We start from the raw sequence: 23,955 nt of genomic DNA, 5'->3' as shown, positions 1-23,955 counted from the left end.
TTTATAAAGCCTGGCATATAGAAAACATTTAAGAAATGCTTATTCACTGACTGGCAATGTACAGAGGTATGGGAATTACTAGGGACAAGTAATAATTTTAGGACAGTTTTATTTTGTGTTTACAATGATCATGTATTTGTGCTTCTCCTAATATTAGGCTGACTCAAAATGTCTTATTCGACCTGTTAAAAAGGTATTATTCTTGTATCACTACCTTCTATTAGTCATCCAACAGCTGAGTGTTAGGTTTCATTCTCTATACATGTTTAATTACTTTCTTTTGTTGTTTTTAACTCTTTGGTTTTTAAGGAGTATTACTCCAGGGAAGGGGCAGCTAAGTGGTGCAATGGAAAGAGAATTGTACCTAGAGTCAGGGAGACTTGCGTTCAAATTTGATCTCAGACACTTACTAGTTGTATGACCCTAGGCAAGTCACTTCACCTTGTTTGTCTGAGTTTCCTCATCTAGAAAATAAACTGGCAAACCACTCCAGTGTCTTTGCCATGAAAACTCCAAAAAGGATCATGAAGAGTCAGAAGTGTCTGAACAACAAGACTCCTGGGAAACAGGCAAAAAAGTTCAGCTCTTAAACGCACTCTTTAATGACTATTAGAGATATTTTAACAGCTATTGGTGTGAAGGTTAAACATTTCAAAGATCATTTAAATTCATAATGAAATGGGATAGTAGCATCAGAGCTTAAAGTATATTCAAAAATGAAAAATGACACCAAGAACTGACAAACTATTACAGTAAAATATTGGTTTTAATTATTTTTTTAGGAAAAAAAAACCCTCTAAATGGATGTAGAAGCAGTAAGACATGCTACAAATTCTTCTACAATGTAGCATAAGCTTCTTGAGGTTGGAAGAAGAGTAAAAAGGTTAGCTTTAAAAATCTGTTTACATTGGCTATGAAGAAAACAGGTTTGCCATCAGTAGAAAATACAGAGAATGAGGTAGCAAAGATTTTTAAGAGGTAATTTTTGCTTCACTTTTTTATTTAAGACAATACCAAATAAATCCAATTAAGTCTGTAAGATCTAGCTATTTTTACCATATTGTAAATATCTACCATTAAAAAGTGGCTTGGCAAATAACAAAACAAAGCAAAACATCTCCAGTGGACCTGGAAGTATCCATTCTGATGAGGGAATAACAAGCTTTGATAAATATACTGACATACAGAGAAGCACAGTTGTCTTGTAATTATAGAAATTCCCATCTAGAGATGAAATATTACAATTAGACTTGCCTATAACTATGTCTCCACACAACTGAACATGCTTATAAATGTGCGTACCTTTCTTTAAAAAAGGTGATATCAATTCCTTTTCTTCGGAGTAGATCTTGTGGTCCATAGGGAGTATCCTTGCATTTGGTATCTGTATCACAGAGTAGGGTTTGCAGAAATGGGAAAAAGCCAGTGCTAGGAAGGTTTCGCGGTGCAAGGTAACCTGAAAATAAATTCATATTTTTAAAAAAATAGTTTCACTGGTTTATCTGGCACAAGAAGTATGTTCTGAAAAGTAAAAACAATCCAAAAATAATATTTCCCCCAAATTACCTTCTGGAGGCAGGAAAAACCTGGTTCCCCATTAGTTCATCTTTCCATATAAATACTTACTTTAAAGACAAGGAGATGGAAGTTTTTTGAGTTCTCTTATCTGTTTTTAATGTAGCATTTTCTCTAATGGCAGGAAAGCCTATTCCCCACTCCTACTCCTACTCAATAATATTGAGATCAGCTAGCTAGAATCTCTGGTGTTGATGCAAGCATTAATTTGATTGGAGGAAAGTTTGGAGTTTTAGAAGAACATTCTGTTGTGAGTAAAGAGACATCTGGAAAGGCTCTCTAGTGCCATCTATAACTTGAGAGAAGAGGTACCCCTCAAAGGCCTGCCAGCATTGTCCTTTATTGCCAAAAGACATGGATAGTTTTGCAGCTCCCAAAATGAAAGAGAATTACTTTACACTGAAAGGGTGCCATGTTGCCTCAGTCCATAGTTAATGGCGCAGATCTAGGAAGGGCTGAAGACTCTAGGCTTAAAGCTGCCAATTAGCTAAGAGTTTAACATTGTTTCTGTGGCCTAAGAGTAGAAAAGAAGTGGTTTTCAGCAAGATCCTGGAGAGGGCAGGAAAAGAAATGGTCTCACCCAGTAGGCGATGCCTGAAATAGACCATTCCCCCCAAAGAGCATAGACTTTAATGATGAAGTTACAAATTATATATTTCCCCAAAGACATGGTTCCTCAATTCCTGTATTTCACTGCAGGGTTTCTTTAAGCATTTGTCCACCCTCTCTCTTAGGCACTGTCCAATTGTGGGGAAGTTTAACTCAGATTAAGGAGGGGGCCATAGTTTTAATTATTTCTGATCTTGTCTTTTCTTTTGTAACTATTATGTTATTCTTGTTTTTTTGCCTTCTTACTTAGTAATTGTTTCACGTTTAAGAGTTCATGACATCACACTTGATTTTCATAAATGGGAAGCACAATAATGGGGATTAGGAAGCTATAATCATGAGCTTGTCTGTGTATGTATATAAGTATTATGTGTGTGTGTGTGTGTGTGTGTGTGTGTGTGTGTGTGTGTGTATGTGTGTGTTTCTCTGATACCAAGATTATTCCTAGGAGTCTGAGAGTGAGTTGTAGCTATGTGGAGATGGTGACTGACCCCCATTTTGGGGAAAACTCTATAGACCTGTCATTGTGAATGTTGATTATAGAATGTGAATGAGCCCAAAGAGAGAAGAAGGTGCTGTCAAGCTGACATCTTACATGGATCTTCTCTGTGATATATACTACATTAAAACACACACACACACACACACACACTTATGATTTCTTGATAAGGCAAATAAGTGGTGGAGTGGATAAAGCTCAGAGTATGGAATCAGAAAGATATGAGTTCAAATCCAACTTCACACACTTTCTAGCTTGTGAAAGTCACTTAACAAGTTACCTCAGTTTCCTCTTCTGTAAAATATGAATAAAATAGTGCCTATCTCCCAGAGTTGTCATGAAAATCAAATGAAACAATAATTATAAAGAATATAGCATAGGCCTTAGCACAAAGTATTATATAAATGTTAGCTATTATCATTATTATTATATAAGTAACTCTTGATAAGGAACTTCCTCTACCAATATACCTCCGCCCTTTCTCTGCAATTTATAGTCAGAGATTTGCTTGGGACATTGGGAAGTTAAATGATTTGCCCTTGGTCAGTCAGACATTGCATTTCAGAGACAGAATTTGAACCCAGGGCTTCTTGACTTCTTCTAGAGCACTTCTCTAACTATTCTACCAAGCTGCCCTTTGACTCTAAGTAATGATTTATCTAAAAAAAGAAACTCATCAAACGCATTATAGCTGACAGAAAACAAGGGAATTATTAGGGGAGCATTTTATAACCTTCACCTTAATATTTGTCATAGCAAATACATCAATGGACTAAAGAGGCATTAATGTAAGAGGTGAACTTTGGCATATCAGTCTCTAAACAATTGTGACAATGAGGTTTTAATAGGGCAGGTTTCAGAAATGAGGGAAACATCAGGCTGATGAGCAAAGTGAAAATTAAAAAAACAAGAAAATCCTCTATGAAATTCTTAGAACAATGCTTTGGATCTGAAGATGAGTTGTGGGGTGTTTTCTGTAGGTGTTACTGAATTCTGTTTTATCTTTGAAGAAAACACAGTGAATACAAGGAGGTAAGAACTGTGGAGAGTCAGGTGCCAGAAGAGAGAAGAGAAAAAGGAAATCTGATCCAAGTAGCATAAATACATGTGAACATAAAAATTGTTGTAGGTAACAGAAAGTGAAAATTGGAAATGAAAAGGAAGTGAGATATGGAGAGATGAAGAGGGAAAAGAAAAACCGTGAGGGAAAAAAATGAAGAGTGATATTGATGTGAATGAATGTTTTAAAAAATTAATCTCTGAAGCAAGTCCATGTGACCAGATTCCCAAATAACCATCCCCCAATAACCTTAGGCAATCATTGTCTCTTGATGCCATCAAGGTCAGTGTCACTGGCACAAAATTTATTTTTGACTCATTATTAAATCAAATCCAAAACAGAGTGTCCCAGATTAATTCCACCATGACAAAATTCTTTGTTAGAACAGAAGACAATAAATAATTCAAGTTCCTGGTCTCTCTCTTACATTTCATCTTTATGACAAGAGTCTGCTAAAGTGAGATATATTTGGGTAAAAGTTCAACATATTTAAACTCATTACATTGTTTTATCGTCAGTGCTTATTACAGCTCTAACAAGGCTTTGATTATTAATGTGTCACTCTTCATGGGTGTGGTATTGGGAGGGAAGAGGAAAAGTGTATAGGGTCTCCACCCTCCAACACACACAGGTGGAAAATGAAGGTACAATAAGGTCAAATCAGGACCACCCTCAGCATCTTCTCCTGGTCCCTGAAAAGTGGATGCCTATGAAAGGGCAAGGAAGCTCATAAGGAACATGTAACATCAGGAAGAAAGGGAAGAGGTATTAGGTCATGAAAGCAGTGATGGGAAGAATTCCAAGGAAAAGGCAGGTACTGTCATACCTGCAGGCACATCCATAGCATGTCCAGGCACACACTGCTCACAATTAATAAGGAGTGTCTTAAAAAAAACCAACTTGTTCCTAGTGATTAGTCACAAAGTATTCTTTGACATTGCAAAGATAGGTATGCCTCCTTCCCAAAAATATAGATCTCTGAATCAGATCATAGGACCCTAAGTCCATCTAGTTCAACATTTTCATTTTACAGAGAAGTAAAATTATCATTTTGAAGTAGATGATCAAATTAATGAAGCCCCATTTTCCCCAGTTTCTTATCTATAAAATGGGGACATACTGGAGAAGAAATAGGCAAACCATTCTAGAATCTTTGCCAAGAAGACCCTTTAGCTAAACAAGAAGTTAGGTGCTATGTTCAGCACATTGAAGGAATATTTAAAGCTCTGTCCATTATCAAATTCTACCAATCTTGAGTGCCCTGGAAAAAAGGCCAGTGATTTCATCTTAGTGATAAAATCTGTATTCCTTACCCAGAAAATTTGTTAGGGAAATTTTATTGTGCTTTGAGATAATCTGACCATGTTGGGCGTTGGGCTAGGATACTCTATGTACCCTTATAAAGTAAAAAAACTATTTCAAAGGTGCCTACAACTGTTAGAATTCTATTTATGGCTTAAAAAAAAGCTAACAATCATCTGAGTGGCCACTCTAGCAACATGAACTGGCATTCAGAGTACCAGGGAGAACAAAGAGTGCCAGCTAGCCACCTTATTCTTCTTCCTGTGCATATCAAATCTGTCACGAATTTCAGAGATCCTATAGGTAAAATTCACACTCACATGACTGACACTGACAACAGAATTCACACTTCACATTTTTCTCAGCAAAAAGGAAAATGGAGTTGGGGCTTCTTTTTTCATACTGATGTATTTTCTAAGGTTTTGACAGTGAGATCACATGCAGTCCATAAGAAACTTCTGATTCTGTCCTTAAATCTGTGCTGGCCAGAAGTTATCTATCAGCCTTAAAGCCTAGACTTAAATTCCCAGGTGCTACAATGTCAAGAAGAGGAAAAATTTACTCCTCTACATCACAAAATCACGCATGTACAACAACACCCAATACAGTCCAATATTATTTCAGGATTAGAGCCAAAAAAACCTATAAACCATGGCCTGAAACAAACTGCATTAATTTGATGAATGGCGAATTAAACTAAACTGAAATATTAGATTTTTTTTGGCTGAACTCTAAACAACCAATTTTTCTTTTTAAAAATAGGGTTCAGTTCAAGGCCAGCCACTTTTAAAATTTAAAACACTTGATAAATAATTGAAACAACAACCAACATAATTGTGCAGTCAATCCTCAACATTCAGGCATTTATTTTTCACAGCTTCAAGCATTTGGGTGATATTATTAGTAACCTCATTTTCATTTTTACTTTGGCAACCACACACATTCTCACCTATATGCAGTAGGGAAAAAAATGTTATGTGTGATGTGGACAAGTTTGTAGAGTGGCTGGTATCCTACCAGGCGCTGGTCTTGTTCATTGTATTATTGTAAAGACCTCCAAGTGCATTCATTGTATATTTTCATTGTTTGTCCTTAAAACTCAAGTTTTGTATTGGAATTACTCAGAGAAAGCATGGTGCAAATCCTTTAGGCTCTAAAGTGGTGTAGAGACCTAATTGGTTTCTCATCTTCCTATAGCAATGAGTCAAGGTCTCAACAACCTCTGAGTTTTCCAGAGGATAACCAACAAAGAGAGGTTTACAATTATAGTATAAAGTATATAGTATACAAAGTGGCTTCCTGAAAAGGCTAAGGGAATGTCACGTGATGATCAGATCTAGGGTGGAAAGAGTAGGGGATAGAGGGAGCTGAAAGATTAGGGGACTCACATTAATTATTTCTTCACTGTCTCTTCTCTTACCCACCTTTTTTCTCCTATTTTTTCTCTTTCGTCCCCTGAACTCAATACATGAAAGAAAAATGTTTAACTTGACCTGTTTTTGTAGATTCCCCTTTATTTTATTTACTTATCTTCCTCACCTTTTTTCTCATCTACTTATTTTTTCATTCTCCTTTCTTGGACTTTTTCTTTCCCTCTTCTCCACATTTAAAATTGTAGTTATAGGAATCTTGGGATTTTAGAGCTAGGAGGAAATTATTATTTATAAAATTATATGTTTATATAAAATTCATAACTTGTTTAGTACAAAACCCTTCATTTTACAGAAGAAGTTGAGGTTCAGAAATGGGGAAGGGAATTGGAAGAAGGGTAACTTGCACAAGATCACATAGCTAAGTATTACCTCATATTTCTCCTTCCCTTTGTGGATAAGTTCTTGAGAAAACTACACTCAATGTCTTTACACTCTCTTTCATTCTCTTCTAAACCTTTGGCAAGCTGGTTTTTGACCTCATCATTGAACTGATCTTGCCTTCTCCAAAGCCAGTAATGATCTCTTAATTGAAAAATCTAATGAACTTTTATCAGTCCTTATCCTTCTTGATCTCTCTGCAACATTTGATAGACAGTTTTGATCATCTCCGTCTCCCACAGTGCTTTGCACCCAATAAGCATTTAATCAATGCTTGTTAACTTCTCCTAGATAGTCACTCCCATTTGGGTTTTCATGCTGTTGCTTTCTTCTGGTTAATGAGCATGACATGAATGAAAAACCAGCAAAGGAATCAGAGAAGGAATGGTCAGTCAAAGTGATTGGGGAAACAAGTTTAGGGCTATTTTTATTTCTATACTATCTCATCTGTGTCCAAGGATTCAAATATCATCTCTGTGGCTGTTTCCCATAGCTCTTCATACAGTATCTTGAAAAGAGTTGGTATTTAATAAATACTTATCTAATATCTAATATTGATATTCCTAATAAAATGAATGATTGAAATAGGCAAAGTTTCAGACCATCAAATGGAGAGAGGGGATAGTTTCTATAGTCATGTAGTTCAATTACATTGAAGGCTTGCCAATCCCTTGAAATAAACTTAACAGTGGGTGTTGGTGCACCAAAATGGGGTGATATTCCCCAAGAATTCCAGTGCCTTCGGTTGACTTCATAGCTCTGTTATTAACAAATGTACTTCGGTTTGCTGCCACCTGATGTAGGAAACATCATGTTGAGTACTTTAGTAACAACAATAGATAAAGAAAACTGAGGTTGCAGCTCTTCTGTATTTTCTCTTTGTTTTGATTAGAGCAAAGCAAGCCAAAACCATATGTAGTGCTTTTATGGGCCATGGATGAATATCTGGGGGTAGGGATGGGGGGAATGGCTTCTTCTTATACTAGTGCTAACCAGTTGTAAAATGGAAATTCTGAAAAAGAGGAGAAACAACAGCCAAACCATTATTTTTGCATCCAGTTACAGATTTTTTTTGCATATGATTTTCCTTTTAGAAATAAAATAAAACAGAACTTAGAAGTATGTGAAATGTGGAGGGAAAAAATTCTTATGAATAATTATTTGGGTTGGTAAATTGAATGACAGGCTTACCTACAATGCACAGGAAACAACTATGACAGGGAATTACAGTGTAAATTGAAAAAGATAAGTAACAATAGACATCATCTTGAAAAAGCAAACTAACTATTAAGGGAAAATATTAGAGGAAAAATAATCATGTCACTCTGAGAATTATGCTTGGCTTAGTAAATTATTAATTAATTAGAAATATTCTCACTTCATTAACCAAAATGTAGAACCTAAGTATAGCCTTTTATTTTTCTTCTAGGTATTGAATATATATATTCCCTATTCTTAAATTTTCCATAAGTAATAAAGTTAATTATAATATTAAATAACTAAGTCTCCTCTTTGTAACCTCTTGTTTAGCCCTCTTGCATATCAGTATACAAGAATATGAACTGACTTCTTCCTCATTTTAATTTGTGATTAGTTGGTTTGCCTCTTGGTTGATTTTACCCATTCCTCTTCCCCCTCTCTAGGAATAATCAAGTTAAAAGATTCTATCATAGATTCTTTCAGTAGGTAGATAATAGAGGTGGATATAACAGAGATAACAGAAATACCTTGGGATTTGGGCTCATTGATAAATGTTAGCATTCTTTCCATAATAGAAATTCATTTAGTATTTATATCACCTTGTTTAGACATGACTGTAATGTATTTTTGATTTATTGATATATGAACATATAACTGGCTTGTTGCAATTATATAACATGCATAGCTTTTTCCCATTCAACAAGAGTTTACTGGACATCACTATGGATTTGACATTGTGTTGGGCATTGGTGATACAGAGATGAAGGAATAGCCCAGTTCTTATTGCCAAAGAGCTTAGAATTTATGGAGAGAAAGTGTAGTATGAGTTAATAAGATCAGGATTTAGAGGTGGAAGGACCCTCAGAGGCCACTTACCATTTCCACCTTCCACATTTTTTGAGTGGAGGAAATTGGGGCCCAGGGACATATGCAAATAAATATAATACAAGGTAGAATTTGAGATAACTTTCAACTACTAAAAGGAAAATCACTAGAAAACAATGAAACTTATTTTTGTAAGGCACATCTGAAGTCAGATGTTATTTTCACACTTCATACATGAATAGATAGGTATTATTTAACATCTGAGGCAATAGCAATGTAAATTTCATTGACACAATTCTTTAATTTCTGTGTTTCTGTCCCTAATGCGTGGCACAATGACTGATCCTCATAAGACCTTCAAAAATACTTGGTGGTGGTCTGCTAATTTGAAAGAATAAATGATTATGTATAGATACAAATAATCTTAAAAACGTAGAGTGGGAAGAATCTGTAGAAATCATCTAGCCTAGCCCCCTCATCTTAGGAACAAATTCAGAGAGCTGAAATAACTTGTTCATAGTTACTTAGGAAGTTAATGGAAGAACTATGATTAGAACCCCAGTTTCCTGACTCCTTGGATTATTCTGCTTTCAGTTTCATACTTTGCTTAACCCATTAACTATTTCCAGTTAAATAATGTTTCTTTTCTTATCTTAAGATAATATATTTTCATTCATTCTAAATTGGACTTCCACTGATACCTCATAGGTGGTATGGATATGACCAAGGATCCTTATGGGCCATTCTAATAAAAATCCAGACCTCAATGGTACTACCAAATTGGATATGGCTTTGGACTATAGCTCTGCATTTCAAGGCCAAATCTAGTAACATGGAGATCTTTACCACTCAAACATTGGCCAATAGGTGATTTTTCCATTTTGGTCACAGAAATTGATGAGGGCTGTTTACTTAAGAGTTATTATATTAGTGGAGAAGCACTGGCATGATTATAGATCTTTGAAATAGCGGTGTATTCTCACTAATAATTTTTAAATGCTTTCAGCCTTTTCAAAGCAAATATTCTACAGAATACATATTGATGGGGCCACTGACTTTTTATTTTGCCAATAATAATAGCTAACATTTATACATTACTTCACCCATATAGGGTATCTCAACAATTTCGGTGCAGTTTTAAGCTTTAGTATCTATAGTATAGTATATATAATATAGTATAGCTATACTAGTCTATACTAGTTGCTACATAGTAATTATACTATACTAAGACTAAAACTACTCTAAGATTTTGGGGACATTCTGTATTATCCCATTTAATCTTCATAATAAGCTGAAAAATTAGGTACTGCAGGTATTATAGTCATCCTTTTCTAGACAAGGAAACCAAGACTCAGAAAACTTAAATGAACTTGTGTTTGATCACACAAGCTAATAAGTATCAGAAGACATTTCTGAGCCCAGGTCTCTTGACTCCAAGGCCATCATTCTTGCTAGCTACACCACACTACCAATATTGTAGATAAACAAACTGAACACAAATGGAGGCAAGAGATTCAGTTTTTGTTCATTCCCATTTGTGCCTTAATTTCATCATGTGGAAAGAACACAGATTGGATGAGAGTTTAAAGAGTTGGCACCACTTCTTGCTTTGCTGCTGATTCACTGAATGACCCCTAGAAAATCATTTAACCTCCCTGTGTCTATATTTCTACATCTATAAAATTAAGCATGATATCACTTGCCACCTCATAGGAAATTGTGAAGATTAATGAGATGATGCTTGTAAAACACCATGAACTCTGAAGAAGAAAGACCCAATAGAAATGTGAATTATTAGTGCTAATTAGACTCTTTAGTTCATCATCTGTCTTATTTACCCCTCAGTAACTGAGGGCTGGCTGGTCTTCTTAGTGTCTCATCTATGTGACTTGTATCCAACGAATATTTAAAAGTAGTATGCTATCTATTTCTCTCCCCAATAGTTCATAATCTACACTTGCATTAACTAGTATAGCCCTTCAATTTTTGGTGTGTCCACTGGGGGTGATGATGTGACACATTCTAATTAATTCTCCTCCGGCAAGTCTTGCTTCATGGAACAGGTAAAAAAAGTAGACTTAGCTGCATGACCCTTGGCAAGTCACTTAACCCTGTTTGCTTAGCCCTTGCTCTTATGCCACAGAGTTGTTACTAACACAGAAAATAAGGGTTTTTTTAAAAAGAGGGAGGTGGACAAAAAAGTAGACTTACTTTGCTTATAGTAGGAATAATGCATGGTAGCTAATTGCTAAAACACTGTCAAGAGGTTCTAGTTTCCAAATATTTGCTATCTCTTTATTTACATGTATGGAATGGTGGCCATATACAAGGAACCCAAAAATGCCTTTTTTCTATTTAGGAGAAAGTCCTCTGTTTGATATTTTTGTTGAATGTAAGCTCCTTGAAGACAGAGAGTGTATTTTTGTTTTGTCTTCGAATCTCCCATACCTGGTGCAATGATGCCACATAGTTGTGTTTGATAAATACATTTTTGTCTTAGACGGAGTTTTTAAATTTCCATCCCATAGGATCATAGGCAGTGTGCCACAATGGGCAGAAAGCTGATCTGAAATCTAGATACACCAAAGTATGTGTTCTATACTTAACATGTACTGGCTATATGACTCTGGACAAGTCATTCATCTTCTCAGAAACCAAGGCAACTCTCCAAGACTTTAAGTTGAAGAGAAAGAAGGTAGGCAATAACTACATACTAAACATCTTTGGTGTGTTACGCACTGTGCTAAATACTTTACAAATACTTACTTGATCCTCATCACAACCCTGGGATGTAGGTGGCATTATTATCACCATTTTACAGTTGAGTAAATGGAGGCAAACAAAAACAGACTTGTCCAGAGCCACACAATTGGTAACTGTCTGCAGCTGGTCTTCCTGACTCCAGTTCCATGGCTCTTACACTCTAAGCAACCTCACTGCCTTCATGGTACACATATGCATTCATAAAGGAAGTTTCCTTGTTCTGGAGTTCCCTAAACCAATAAAATCACAGTTCTAATCTATTCCCAGGCCCTAAAATCATAGGGTCATAGATCAAAGTAATTTGTATAGAGCTAAAAGACATTTAAAGATTTAAAGAGAGATTTAAAAGAGATAAGGTCCACCTTATTCCCTTCCCATTTTACAGCCAAGGAAACAGAGACTTAAGGAGGTTAAATGACTCAGCCAAAGTCACACTAGATAGTGTTAGAGGTGTAATTTGTTCCCAACTCCTTTTCCTTAACTTCCCTCCCAATTGCTGCTGTTTCCCACAATTAGAAGTGCCTTGATGGGTACATCAAAGGGAACCTGACTATGAGAGCAGAAGGAAGAGGGTTGGGTTCCTGCTGGTTCCCTTTTCCTTTTGGCATGTGCCTTTGTGAGAAAAGATGGGGAGAATGTGGCAGTGAAGATCAGGACCTTGTATGTTTTCACTTTCTTTGGAGCTGATCTCTTTGACCCAAAACATGCATAGTAAGTTAGTTGCAAAATTGAGTTGACTCTGGGTCAAGAGCAATGCACTTTTCCTGTCTTAGAGAAAGATGCTGGGACAGAATGCAGTCTTATCCTTGCTGTGTGTTTAAAAGTTCTTCTGTGGCTCCTTCCAAAAGATCATTGCCTAATCTATTGATGTCTTTTAAGAAAATTGCTTAATTCAAGGCTCAGAAAGCACAATAGTAACACAGGTATGGAAAAATCACCAATTCCTAAGTGAAACAGAGAAGGGAATGGGAGATTATGTTAATCAGTTCTCTATGGAATGTTCAAAACTTTCTCAAACTCAATCTGCTCCAGGCACCATTTGGGGGGATATTTGAGCCTGCTGGTATAACTGGGATTGATCTACAATTCATCAGTTTTTAAAATCTCTAGGCAGCAGTCATTGCAAATAGCTTGGTTGTACTGAGCAACCTTTTCTCTTTTTTCCCCCAAAATTCAATAAAATGAGGAAAAGCAGGACCCCTCCCCAAAAAAATGATGACCAAGGAGAACAGATTTCCTGTTTTAAAAAATAACAACTCATCTAGGGATATTTTATTAGATATTCCTTAAAGGGGGCTCACTAAATATATGCCATCTAGATCTTTTGATAAAATATTGTGTGATGTGGGGTCTCCAGTAGGGACTGGAAGAAACTCAGATCCTCTCTCTTCATTAAGATATCCAGATTATAGTAACTTGCCCAAGGCCACATGGGTAGTGAGTGGCAGAGATGGGATTCAAACACAGGTCCTTTGTCTCCAAAATCAATACTTTTTGTGCTTTACCAAGGTGGAGAATATGTTTTGCTCAAGCAAGAGATAGCAGCATTTCTTTTTTTTTTTTAAATTATTGATAGAATTTATCCACAAGTGTCCTAATCCCTCTTCCCCCTCCTCACTTCACATAAGAAATCATCTGGGAGACTGACAGGTTCACACAAATTATATCTTTCAGGATTCCAGTTTTCAGTTCTCTCTCTTTGGAGGTAACACAATTTATTCTTCAAGAATTAAATTTCTCTCTGTATTTGATGTTCTTTTGGTTCTACTCATTTTGCTGTTTAGTATCCCACGTAGTTCTTTCCAGATTTTATTCATTTTTTATTTTAAAAAATCTTATATTTCACCTTAGATTCAATACTATGTATCAATTCCAAGGCAGAAGAGCATTAGGGGCTGGGCAATGGGGGTTAAGTGGCTTGCCCAGTATCACAAAGGTAGGAAGTAACTGAGGACAGATTTGAATCCAGGATCTCTGATATCTAAGCCTGACTCTCAATCCACTAGCTACTCCCCTTTTTGAGTTTTATTAAAATTAGTCTGATCATAGTTCTTTTACAGCGCAGAGTATACCATCACAATCATATACTACAACATGTTTGTTACCATTCCCCAACTGATGGGCATCCCTTCAATTTCCAACTCTTTGCCACCACAAAGAGAACTGCTATATTTTGGAACATATGGTTCTTTTCTTTTTCCCCTGTTCTCCTCAGGAAGCAGACACAGCAATACAAGGATATACACAGTTTTAGAACTCTCTGGGTGTAATTCCAAATTTCTGTCCAAAATAGTTGGAGTAGTTCACAGCTCTGTCAACAGTGTATTAGTGCCCCCCATTTTCCCACATCAATAGCAGTATGTCTTACTTTACTATCTCAGCTGAGATGTATTAATTAATCTCCACTGAGCAACTCAGGCTAAAATTAGTTGAAGGAATTAGGAATGTTTTTCTTGGGGAAAAAAGAACTGGGGTGGAGCAGAGTGCAGCCATGAAAACTGCCTTCAAAAATTTGAAGGTCTATCATGTGAATGAGATATCAGAATTATTTGATTTGGCCCCAAAGGGCTAAATTATGAGCAGTGGGTAGAAAATAAAATAGAGGGAAATTTAGGATTGATGAAAAAACTTTCACATTTAGATCTGTCCCAAAGTGGAATGGGCTGCTTCATTTGGGAGTGGGTTCCTTCTCCCTGGATTTATTCAAGCAAAAGCTTGATATGTTGTGGAGGAAATGCTTGTCCAAGTATGTGTTGTATTAAATGGTTACTTCTTCTATTTTATGAGGGTTGGGCATGGAGTAAAGAGACCAAGGTGTAATTGCTAACCCTGATTCGTCCTAGCTTTGTGACAGAGTGAATCACTTCCCTGATTGATGTCTGTTTCCATACCATGAAAATGAACATATTGTTTTTCTATCTACCTAAGAGGGTTGTGAGAAAAGTGCTACATAAAGGTAAGTTACTATTAAGGTCCTCCTCAATCTATCTTCAAACTTTTTTTTCTAACCTTTTTCATATTATTCCTTATCACATATTTTGTTTGAGTTACAAATGTGAACTATTACTTTGTACTATCATCTGGAATTTTCATCTTCAAACTCGACATGAAATTATAAAGTAAAAAAAAAAGCAGAACCAAGAGAACATTCAATACAGTAATAGAAATATTGTTTGAAGAATGACTTGTGTATGTTCGCCTCCAAAGAAAGAACTGATAAATAGAAATGAGCAACACATAGTTTTATATCTATACTTCTTTTTGGTCAAATAATGTCTTCACTAGTGCAGGGGGAGGAAAGAGAGAGGGAGTTGCCTGGGAATTTTAAAGAAACAAACAAATTAATTAATTAAAAAATAACTCAATATGAATGCAACTGTATTCATTATCTCTCCTTCTAAACTCTCCCTTGCTCCACATTTCTGTCAAAGGTCCCACTATCCTTCCAATCTCTCAGGTTAGTAACCTAGGTATGATTCTCAGCTACTCTTTCCCTCCCTCCACACAGCCAATCAGTTGCCAAGATCTGATGTTTCTGCCTCCACAACATATCCCACAATCAGTAAATACCTCTTTATACTCACAACACTACCACCCAAGTTCAGGTCTTTACCACCTCTCATCTACATTACTGCCTCAGCCTCTTAATTAGTCTCTCTGTCTCAATTCTCTCTCCATTCCAGTCCATCCTACACATGGTTGCCAAAGGAATTATTCTTAAGGGCAGATCTGACCAGGTGATTCCCCTGCTCAATGGATTCCAAAGCCTCTAGATCCTAAAGTATCTTAACCTTTTTGGGTGGCATGGGCCCCTTTGACAGTCTGATAAAACCTATGAAATCTCTTTCTCAGAATAATATTTTTAAACACATAGCTTACAAAGGAAACTAGTAATATTGAAATACAGCTATCAAAAATATATATCATATATACGTTTAAACCAATACTATGGACCCGAGGTTAAGAACTTTTTCAACAATGAGAAACAATAAACTCCTTTGCTTAGCTTTTGAAATCTTATACAGCCTGGCTTTGAACTATCTTTCCAGTATCATCATTCATCACTCCCCTTCTTGTACTCTGGGACACAATCAAAGAAGTCATCTCTCTTCCTCACATCTTGCTGCTTCTGCTCTGGCCATTCCCCATTCTTAGAGTGTATTTCCTGCTTCAGAGTTCCTCCTTGGATGCTTAACTCAACTCATCACCATCTTCTGCAGTAAGAGAAAAACCTGGCTTCTAATTTCAAGTCTTTAAATATCTCTTCTTTCATTTGTAGAGAGAGAAAGAAGAAAAATAATCAGATTGGACCACACTTCAATAGCATTTTAAAACATGTAGATAGATGGCTTTTCTTATGGGAGAAGGGCAATTATATAGCAACTACTATGTGCCAAGCATTGTGCTAAACTCTTCACAAACATTATCTCATTTGGTCTTCATGACAACCCAAAGAGGTAGGTGCTATTATTATCCCAATTTTACAAATGAGGAAACTGAGGCAAACAGAAGTTAAGTGATTTGCCCAAAACCCTCAACTAGTGTCTGAGGCCAAATTTGAACTAGGTTCTTCCAAGCTCTTTTTTATTCTCTGTTCCAACTAACTGCTTCAGAGTATCATCAGCTTTGATGGTAGATAGTGATATCCTTGTCATTGGAACCCCAGTCTCCTAGCTTTGATTTCAGGGGCTTTTTCACTACATATCTGCCCTAACAACACAGGGATCTGAATTCTGAAGATCAAATGAGAATATTAATACAATAGCACTTTAAAGTGCTCTATAGCTATATGACATTAATATGATTATCATGTCTATGAGAAAAGCCACAAGGATACAATAATTCTGTTTCATAAAGATATGAATCCTTCCCTAGCACATGATCACTGAAAAATTTTCTTCCAGGAAGATCTGATGGTTCAGAGGGAATTTTCAAGTCAATATGTGGAAAAACAGAGGATGATCATGTTCTGGGGGAAAGGACTAAGAAAGGAAAGGCCCATAAATGAGAAAGGATGAAGGAAAAATTATTTTTAAAAAGGTTAATTGCATGAGTAAAGAGTAGAGTAGCTGGAAGGGGAAACAAACATACAGACAAAACAATAGAAGTAAAAGTTCATGTAAAATGAAAAAAAGGGAATGGAAAAATGGAAGTAAAAAACAGCCATTGAACAAGAATAGTAGTTTATTTTTAATTTATTTAATACAAATTTCCCCCGCTTGTTGGGAGTCAAAAATAAATATTTTTCATCCTTATTTTATAAATGAGGAACTGGTTCCAAATTATGGATTGCATAGCAAATGGAATGGCCAGTTCTTGAACCCCCTTTTTCTGCCTCTAAAGCATGAGCATCCTATTACACAGCTCTAACCTCTGCATTGATCTTTCTATAAGAAAAACAAGGACTATTTGATGAAATTGATTATATTTATAAGAACAACTATAAAACATGTAATCTATGAAGTTTGCACTAGTATGAGTTCTTACTAAATGTTAAATTTAGACAGTTTAGGCAAAAGTGAAGTGACATTGTTTTTAAATTAACTAATCAAATAAGCATTTTTTTTTAACCCTTACCTTATGTCTTGGAGTCAATACTGTGTATTGGCCTCAAGGCAGAAGAATGGTAAGGGCTAAGCAATGGGGGTCAAGTGACTTGCCCAGGGTCACACAGCTAGGAAGTGGCTGAGGTCACATTTGAACCTAGGACCTCCTGTCTCTAGGCCTGGCTCTCAATCCACTGAGCTACCCAGCTGCCCCCTAAATAAGCATTTATTAACTGCTTACTCAATGTACCAGGCACAGTAATAAACCCTGATAATATAACGACCAAAAAAAAGGAGGCACTGTCCTGAAAGAGCTTCCATTCTACAAAACTTATTATAACTTACAAATAATATGATCCTGAACAATTTTCTCTGTACTTCAGTTCCCTCATTTGTAAAGTGACAAAGTTGGACCCAATTGCCTAAAGTCTTTCAGCTCTTTATCTATCCCGCAGATCTTGTGCCTTAACAAGGTGAAGATGGATTTTGTCCATCATATGGAGACCAGTTTAGAGACACTCATCATCTTAGAAGGTTGATTGGGGGCAGCTGGTGTACTCACATAAATGAGCTATTATTATTCCAAGTGCTATGGAAATATATGGAAAGATGTAACTGTACAGATCCCAAAAGAGTATAAAGAAAACTAACCCCCAATATTCTCTGCAGAAACAATGCCGAGTAATTATGGGAAAACTAGTCTTGACATCCCAAAGGCTAACAAGATATACTAAATCCCTGACTCTACTGTATGATCTGGTAGAGTCTGTTCTTCCTCTTACAGTTTTATAAATGATGTAGGGAAACAAAAGAAAAAATCTTCATCTTTTAAATTAGAGGAATAATTTTTAGTGACATGTCAGGTCAACTGAGTCATTTACCATTAGCTCCATTTGGCTCTCCTGAAAGCTTTTATAAGTTCTTTTCTTCCAGCTAAAGGTCAGATGACCTTATGAAAAATGATTCCCTTCATTTGGAAAAAAAATTCTCCCCTCCCTCCTGCAAAGAGCCCATCAATTGGCCCTTACAATTGAATGAACTCATGAGTAATATCAGAATTAAGTAGATATGGGAAAGTAGCCAGGTTCATGACTGAACAGTTTGCAAACTCTGACAGACCGCACCTAGAATTAGGAAATGTAGAAGTTGAGCATTGTTAATAAAACATGTAGGCCACTTTAGTGCCACCCTTGATGCCACTCAGTCCAATGAGCCTTAGAGTGTAGTCTAGAGACCACAGGTCAACCTTGTGTACTAAAAATGTTTAAAGCATCAATGAACAGATATTTGTCATTAAATGCCCACTATGTGTTCTGTGCTTGATGGTAAAGATACAAAGATAAAAACAGAACAGTTCTTGGTCTCAAAAAGGTTACAATCTACCAAGTATGGGAATATGTATATATCAAATATATACAAAAAATACAAGATAATTTGGGAGAGGCATTCAAAACTGGGGGAGGGGGGAGAGGAGGAGTTGGAAGGATAGACTTCCTGTAGGAGGCAATGCTTCAATTGAATTTGATTCCAGGAGATTCCACATATGGGGGTTCCCTACTTCCCTCCCATTAGCTCCTAAGCTCATTGTGAGCAAGATCTTGCATTTCCAGCACTGAATAGTAACTGATATTTAGTTAATATGTGCCAATTTTAATCAAATCCTTAATTTTAAAAAAGCAACTATCAATTCACTGCTGTCTTATCAAAAACATCCTGATTATTTACATAAGTTTTGCAGAATTTTATTTTAGATGGTAAACAAAAACTTTAATATTTATAGGGAAAGATGGGGGAATTGGAAAAACAGGGGATAAGGAATGTTTGTAGCAAGGAATGAAGGAGTTGAAGGGAGAGAGGGAATATGGCTACTGGTGAGGCAAAGGAGAGAGATGCCCCCTGCCGAGAGGCTATTTTTGATCAAATGAGGTGTCCAAAAAATAAGCCACTTATGATAGCCTGTGGGGATGTCTTCTCGCTGAACTGCTGCTGAAGTTGCCCCAGAGCAGGTAAACACGGACCCTCCTGAGGGACAAGCCTTTCCCCTGACTTTGGTTGCCCAGCAGGGGTCCAGTAAGGACTGTTTGTAATTGGATGACTGAACTGAGGTTCAGCTCCCTCTATGCCCCAGAAGATAGTCCACTTATCTGACTGCTATATTCTAATAAGAGAAAATTTTAATAACCAGTTCGTATTGGAGAGGTATCAGGGAAAAGGGAAGAGGGATGTTCCTAAATAAGGTTGGAATTTTTCTCAGCTTTGGAGCTGAGGCCAGGCCTCATAGGCTGGTGGATGGTTTCTCCCACTCCCGTCTACACTATATCTGAGCTAGCTTTGTCACTTCCAAAATCTTAGCAGTAGACAGCAAACAAGAACAATTCTGACTTTCAGAACTGATTGGGCCATCTCTTTGGCTGAAACAAAGAGAGGCACCTCAATCCAGAACCCAAAGCCAGCCTCCTCCCCCTTCCCATGCCCAGAAGGAAGTGTTAATTACAAGACCCACTGCCACTCCCAGTTGCCCCTTCCCCCACCAACTGTCAGTCTTGACAATTTCCTCTCTCTTTAATATTCCCACTGTTGCCTGTACCAACATAATAGCAGAAAGTCCAGAACTTGTTCTTGTTTCCTTTCCACAAAGCGGATATGTGGTCAGGACTTTTTAACCTTATCCCTCCTTTCTCTGAGTCCTACCCAGCTACCAAATTTAATCTGCATTCTAGGGCTAATCATATGTGTTAGTGGAGATCACCAACAAAAGATCACTGTAGAAGTCAGCCTGAGCCCTTGTACCCTGGACCTTCCATCTGGGGCCACTTAATCTCAGCCTCCTGGTTAGACCCCACCTGAAGCCCTAAGAAAAAATAGATAGCAGGATTCTTGCACCACTACCAATGAGAATTCAATATTATCCCTGAAGTAAAGTGAAAACATTTGAGAAGGATCAACAAAGTCTATATGCTAAGCTCCATGTTTCCGCATCATATAGATAATGGAATGCTGACAAGTTGGAACTTTCTTATTACCTTACTAATTAATCATTCAATATTTATTTATCACCTACCATGTGCCAGGCACTATCCTAGGTGCTGAGGATCCAAGTACCAAGAATCAAACAATCCCTGATCTCAAGAAGCTTACGTTTTAATAACGAGCTTCATACTGTAAGACTGGGAAAATAGTACAGGGTTAGTTTGGGGTCAGAAAAAAATAACAATTCATGTACATATCCATTCTCCAACTGCTATTTTAATTCATTTGCTTTGATGGATAAAGCTATAGTCCAGCCACTTCCCTCCTCTGAACTTTAACATGGGCTGGTTCACTATATCTAAGAATGTTAGCTTTCTCTACATTTTCACCTGCCTTCAATTACTTACTGACAAGGGTTTAAAACCCTGCTACTAACAAGTAAAGGGCAGGGTCAGAATCAAATACACCTTGGATATAATCCTAGTTTTGCAAATACCATACTAAGCAGCCATAGATAAACTGTTCTCCTTCCTGAGGCTCATGTTCTCAACTTATCCCATGAGAATAATTGTGATTTATCTAACATGATTGTTATGAGAATTACAAATGAACCTATTATTTCAATAAGGGGAAGAAATCATGTGCTAGAAAATATGGAGATTTCTCCAGCTCAGATAAATCCATGGAGAATCTTTTTCTACTGTTGTTTTAAAAAGCTAATAAAATCTAATGTAAGGAATTGTGAATGAAATTAAAGCTACTCCCAAGAAGCTAGAGATCAGTAACTTCTTTAACTCAACAGATGGCTATTCACTTGGGAAGCCTGAAGTCGAGTTCCAGATCCCATCACTTCTTAACAGCCTGTATCATCCTCAGGTCTTTGGTATTCATGTGATGTCTATCTACAAACAGAGGCATGTCACAACCTGCCAACAGAAAATGTATGTCACAACCTTTTCTTTCAAACAGAGCCGCTGATAGGGAGCATGGCTGTCTTCCTGTCAGACTTTATTTTCCCTCCTAGACAAAAGATTCCATTACCCAGACCTCTGCCAACCATAAAGAGACAATCCAAATGACCTCTAGCCTCATAGCCAAGGCATGCTATGGGTCTCCCCTTTCCATGACATCAAGCTGCTCTTCTCCATCTCTATTGCCCTCATTGTCGAAAAACAAACAAACAAACAAATAAAACCAACCAGCAGGGAAGTTAGATCTTGGGATTTTTCAAGTTATAGCAAAATAATCTCATCATTTATATTTTTAAGATGTTTAAAAATACAAAACACAACTCAATATTCCATTCTCTAGATGTAGAGAATGATTTTTTCTTTTTCTTTTTTAACCCTCACCTTCTGTCTTAGAATTGATATTAAATATTGGTTCCAAGGCAGAAGAGTGGTAAGAGCTAGGCAATTAGGGTTAGGTGACTTCTCCAGGGTCACACAACTAGAAAGTATCTGAGGCCAGATGTAATCCAAGATCTCCTGTCTGCAAGCCTGACACTCCATTCACTGTGCTACCTTGCTGACACTAGAAGTTATTATTTTATCCATAAAAATAATACAGGATTCTTATCATAATACAATGTGCTATTGAGCAGAATTTAATAGAAATCAAGTTCATCTTAGACCTCAATCATAGGATCATAGGCTAATATATCTAGTTGGAAAGAACATCAGAGTTTATCCAGGCTCACCTCTTTATTTTATAGAAAAGAAAGCAGTGGCTGAAAGAGAAAAATGAGGATGTGGCATGGTGGAAAGAATGGCAGGTTTTACTATCTACTCTGATGGTGAGCCCTCTTCAGTACATTATCTTCTCCTCTAAGAAAGCAAGCTGCATGAGAGCAGAAACTGAGCAATTTTATATTTGTATCTCCAACATTACAACTGTTGTTGGCCCTTAGTAAGCACCTAGTATTTGCCTTTTTGCAAAACAGTAAGTAACTTTTCCATTTGTGTCCCCAGTGCTTATTACATTGCACACAGTAAATACTTTAAAAGTGTTTTATCTGGGGGCAGCTGGGTTGCTCAGTGGATTGAAAGCCAGATGTAGAGATGGGAAGTCCTAAGTTCAAATATGGTCTCAGCCACTTCCTATCTGTATGACCCTGTGCAAGTCACTTGACCCCCACTGCCTAGCTTTTACCACTCTTCTGACTTGGAAGCAATACAAAGTATTGATTCTAAAATCGAAGGTAAGATTTTTTTCCTCCTTTTTAAAATGTTTTACTTGTTCATCCATTTGTTTAATCTGGGGTCAGCAGAGCAACCTTATGGCTTATGTGGTCTTGGATAAGTCACTTATGGTCTTTGACCTCAGTTTCCTCATGTGAAAAAATGAGCAGATTGGATTTGTTGGTCCCCAGTGTTCCTTGCAGATCTAGATATATTATGATGCTATGACTTGCCCAAAGTCACAAAGGCACTGAAGAGTAGAGTGAGGATTTACCCAACATGATAAATGGTAGCAGACAGCATTCTTCCCTGACTACACCATACCAGGCTGGGTTTAGCCAGTACAGTCATAAAAGGGGCTCGTTCACTTCCAGGCAGCTTTATCTACTGGATTGGACTAATGAGCTCTTATGAATGATGAGCTCAAAATGCTTTTGCCTGGACACTTCCCATGTAACTTATTGACTAAAGCTTTGGAACTTTTTGACCTTATGTACCCCTTAAACTGTTTACTATGAGATCTCTTTTCCTGAGAGACCCAGCCAATTCAGAGCTCATTAATGCACACAAATGCAAACTCTTCCATTATATATTACCTTGCTCTCATCTCTATTGAGTATCATCTGCCATTGTGTTACTCCATTACCTGGTTTAATTAAGTCCTTTGTGAGTTTCCTCATAATCCTCCATAGCTTTGAATAACTTAAGTGATTTTGTATTGTTGGCAAAAAAATACCATTTCTTTGCATCACTTTTTAAATATTAATAAATATGTTAATATACTTGTTTCTGGGTCTCTTACAAGGAATCTTGCCATTAACCTCTACCCACACTCAATTCTAACTTTTCATTTTATTTTATTTTTCTTAGTTAGTTTTAAAACAATTATGAGCCTTGACTCTTCATTGCTTATTTATGAATCCCTTAATAATAGTGATGTTTGCTCACAATTTATACTGGTTTTACCATTTCTAAACACCTTCTTCATGAGACAGGTAGGCTAAAGTATTATAACAAGTGATATGATCGAGGCTCAGGGATGTTATGACTTGTCCAAAGTCACTCAACCAGCAAATGACACATTCAGAACCTGAAATCAGGTTCTCCACCCAATAAATTCAGGTTTTATTACAAGAGTGCTATTGCTGTTAACTATTAAAAAAAATCTCTTGCCATTTTTCTCTTGCCATTTTACTTCTGCAAACTTGTTTTAACTTGTTCATCATAGCTCTTCTTCACTTTCATAAAGTTTATTACTCTTTATACAGCCCTCAAATACATGTGACTCCACTAAACCACAGTGCCTCCTAACTTACTTTGAGGAAATTTTATTCGGAACCTTAACAGAACATATTAAAAATGTTCTACGCACCGATTTGTCTAACTATAGATATTTCGTTAATTCTTTTAGGAAAATCAGCAGCAGGGAATTCAGATTAGTTACAATGAATAACCTTGGTTCCACAGAACAGCAAGTGAAACATAAATCCCTCCTTTTGGTAAAGAGCTTGGAGACTACAGTTGCAAAATTTTGCATACAGCTTTAGGAAACATTGCTTTATTGGCAGGGTTTCATAAGTTTTTCTCTTTTTACAAGGTAAGTTTAGAAATAGAC

The 23,955-nt window shown here is 36.7% G+C and overlaps 1 protein-coding gene across 1 annotated transcript in view; it reads right to left on the bottom strand.

Annotated features, from left to right (window-relative positions):
* The window catches only part of ABCA12 (ATP binding cassette subfamily A member 12), a 242,256-nt gene that overhangs the window by 155,396 nt on the left and 62,905 nt on the right, over positions 1 to 23,955 (bottom strand). Inside the window, exon 3 of the mRNA XM_007501784.2 lies at positions 1,303 to 1,456. Coding sequence (XP_007501846.1) covers positions 1,303 to 1,456 — 154 coding nt within the window. The remainder of the gene's footprint in view (positions 1 to 1,302; positions 1,457 to 23,955) is intronic.

The sequence above is a fragment of the Monodelphis domestica genome, chromosome 8, assembly GCF_027887165.1.
Source record: "Monodelphis domestica isolate mMonDom1 chromosome 8, mMonDom1.pri, whole genome shotgun sequence".
Taxonomy (NCBI): Eukaryota; Metazoa; Chordata; class Mammalia; order Didelphimorphia; family Didelphidae; genus Monodelphis; species Monodelphis domestica.
This window is presented reverse-complemented; position numbering and strand designations above follow the sequence as displayed.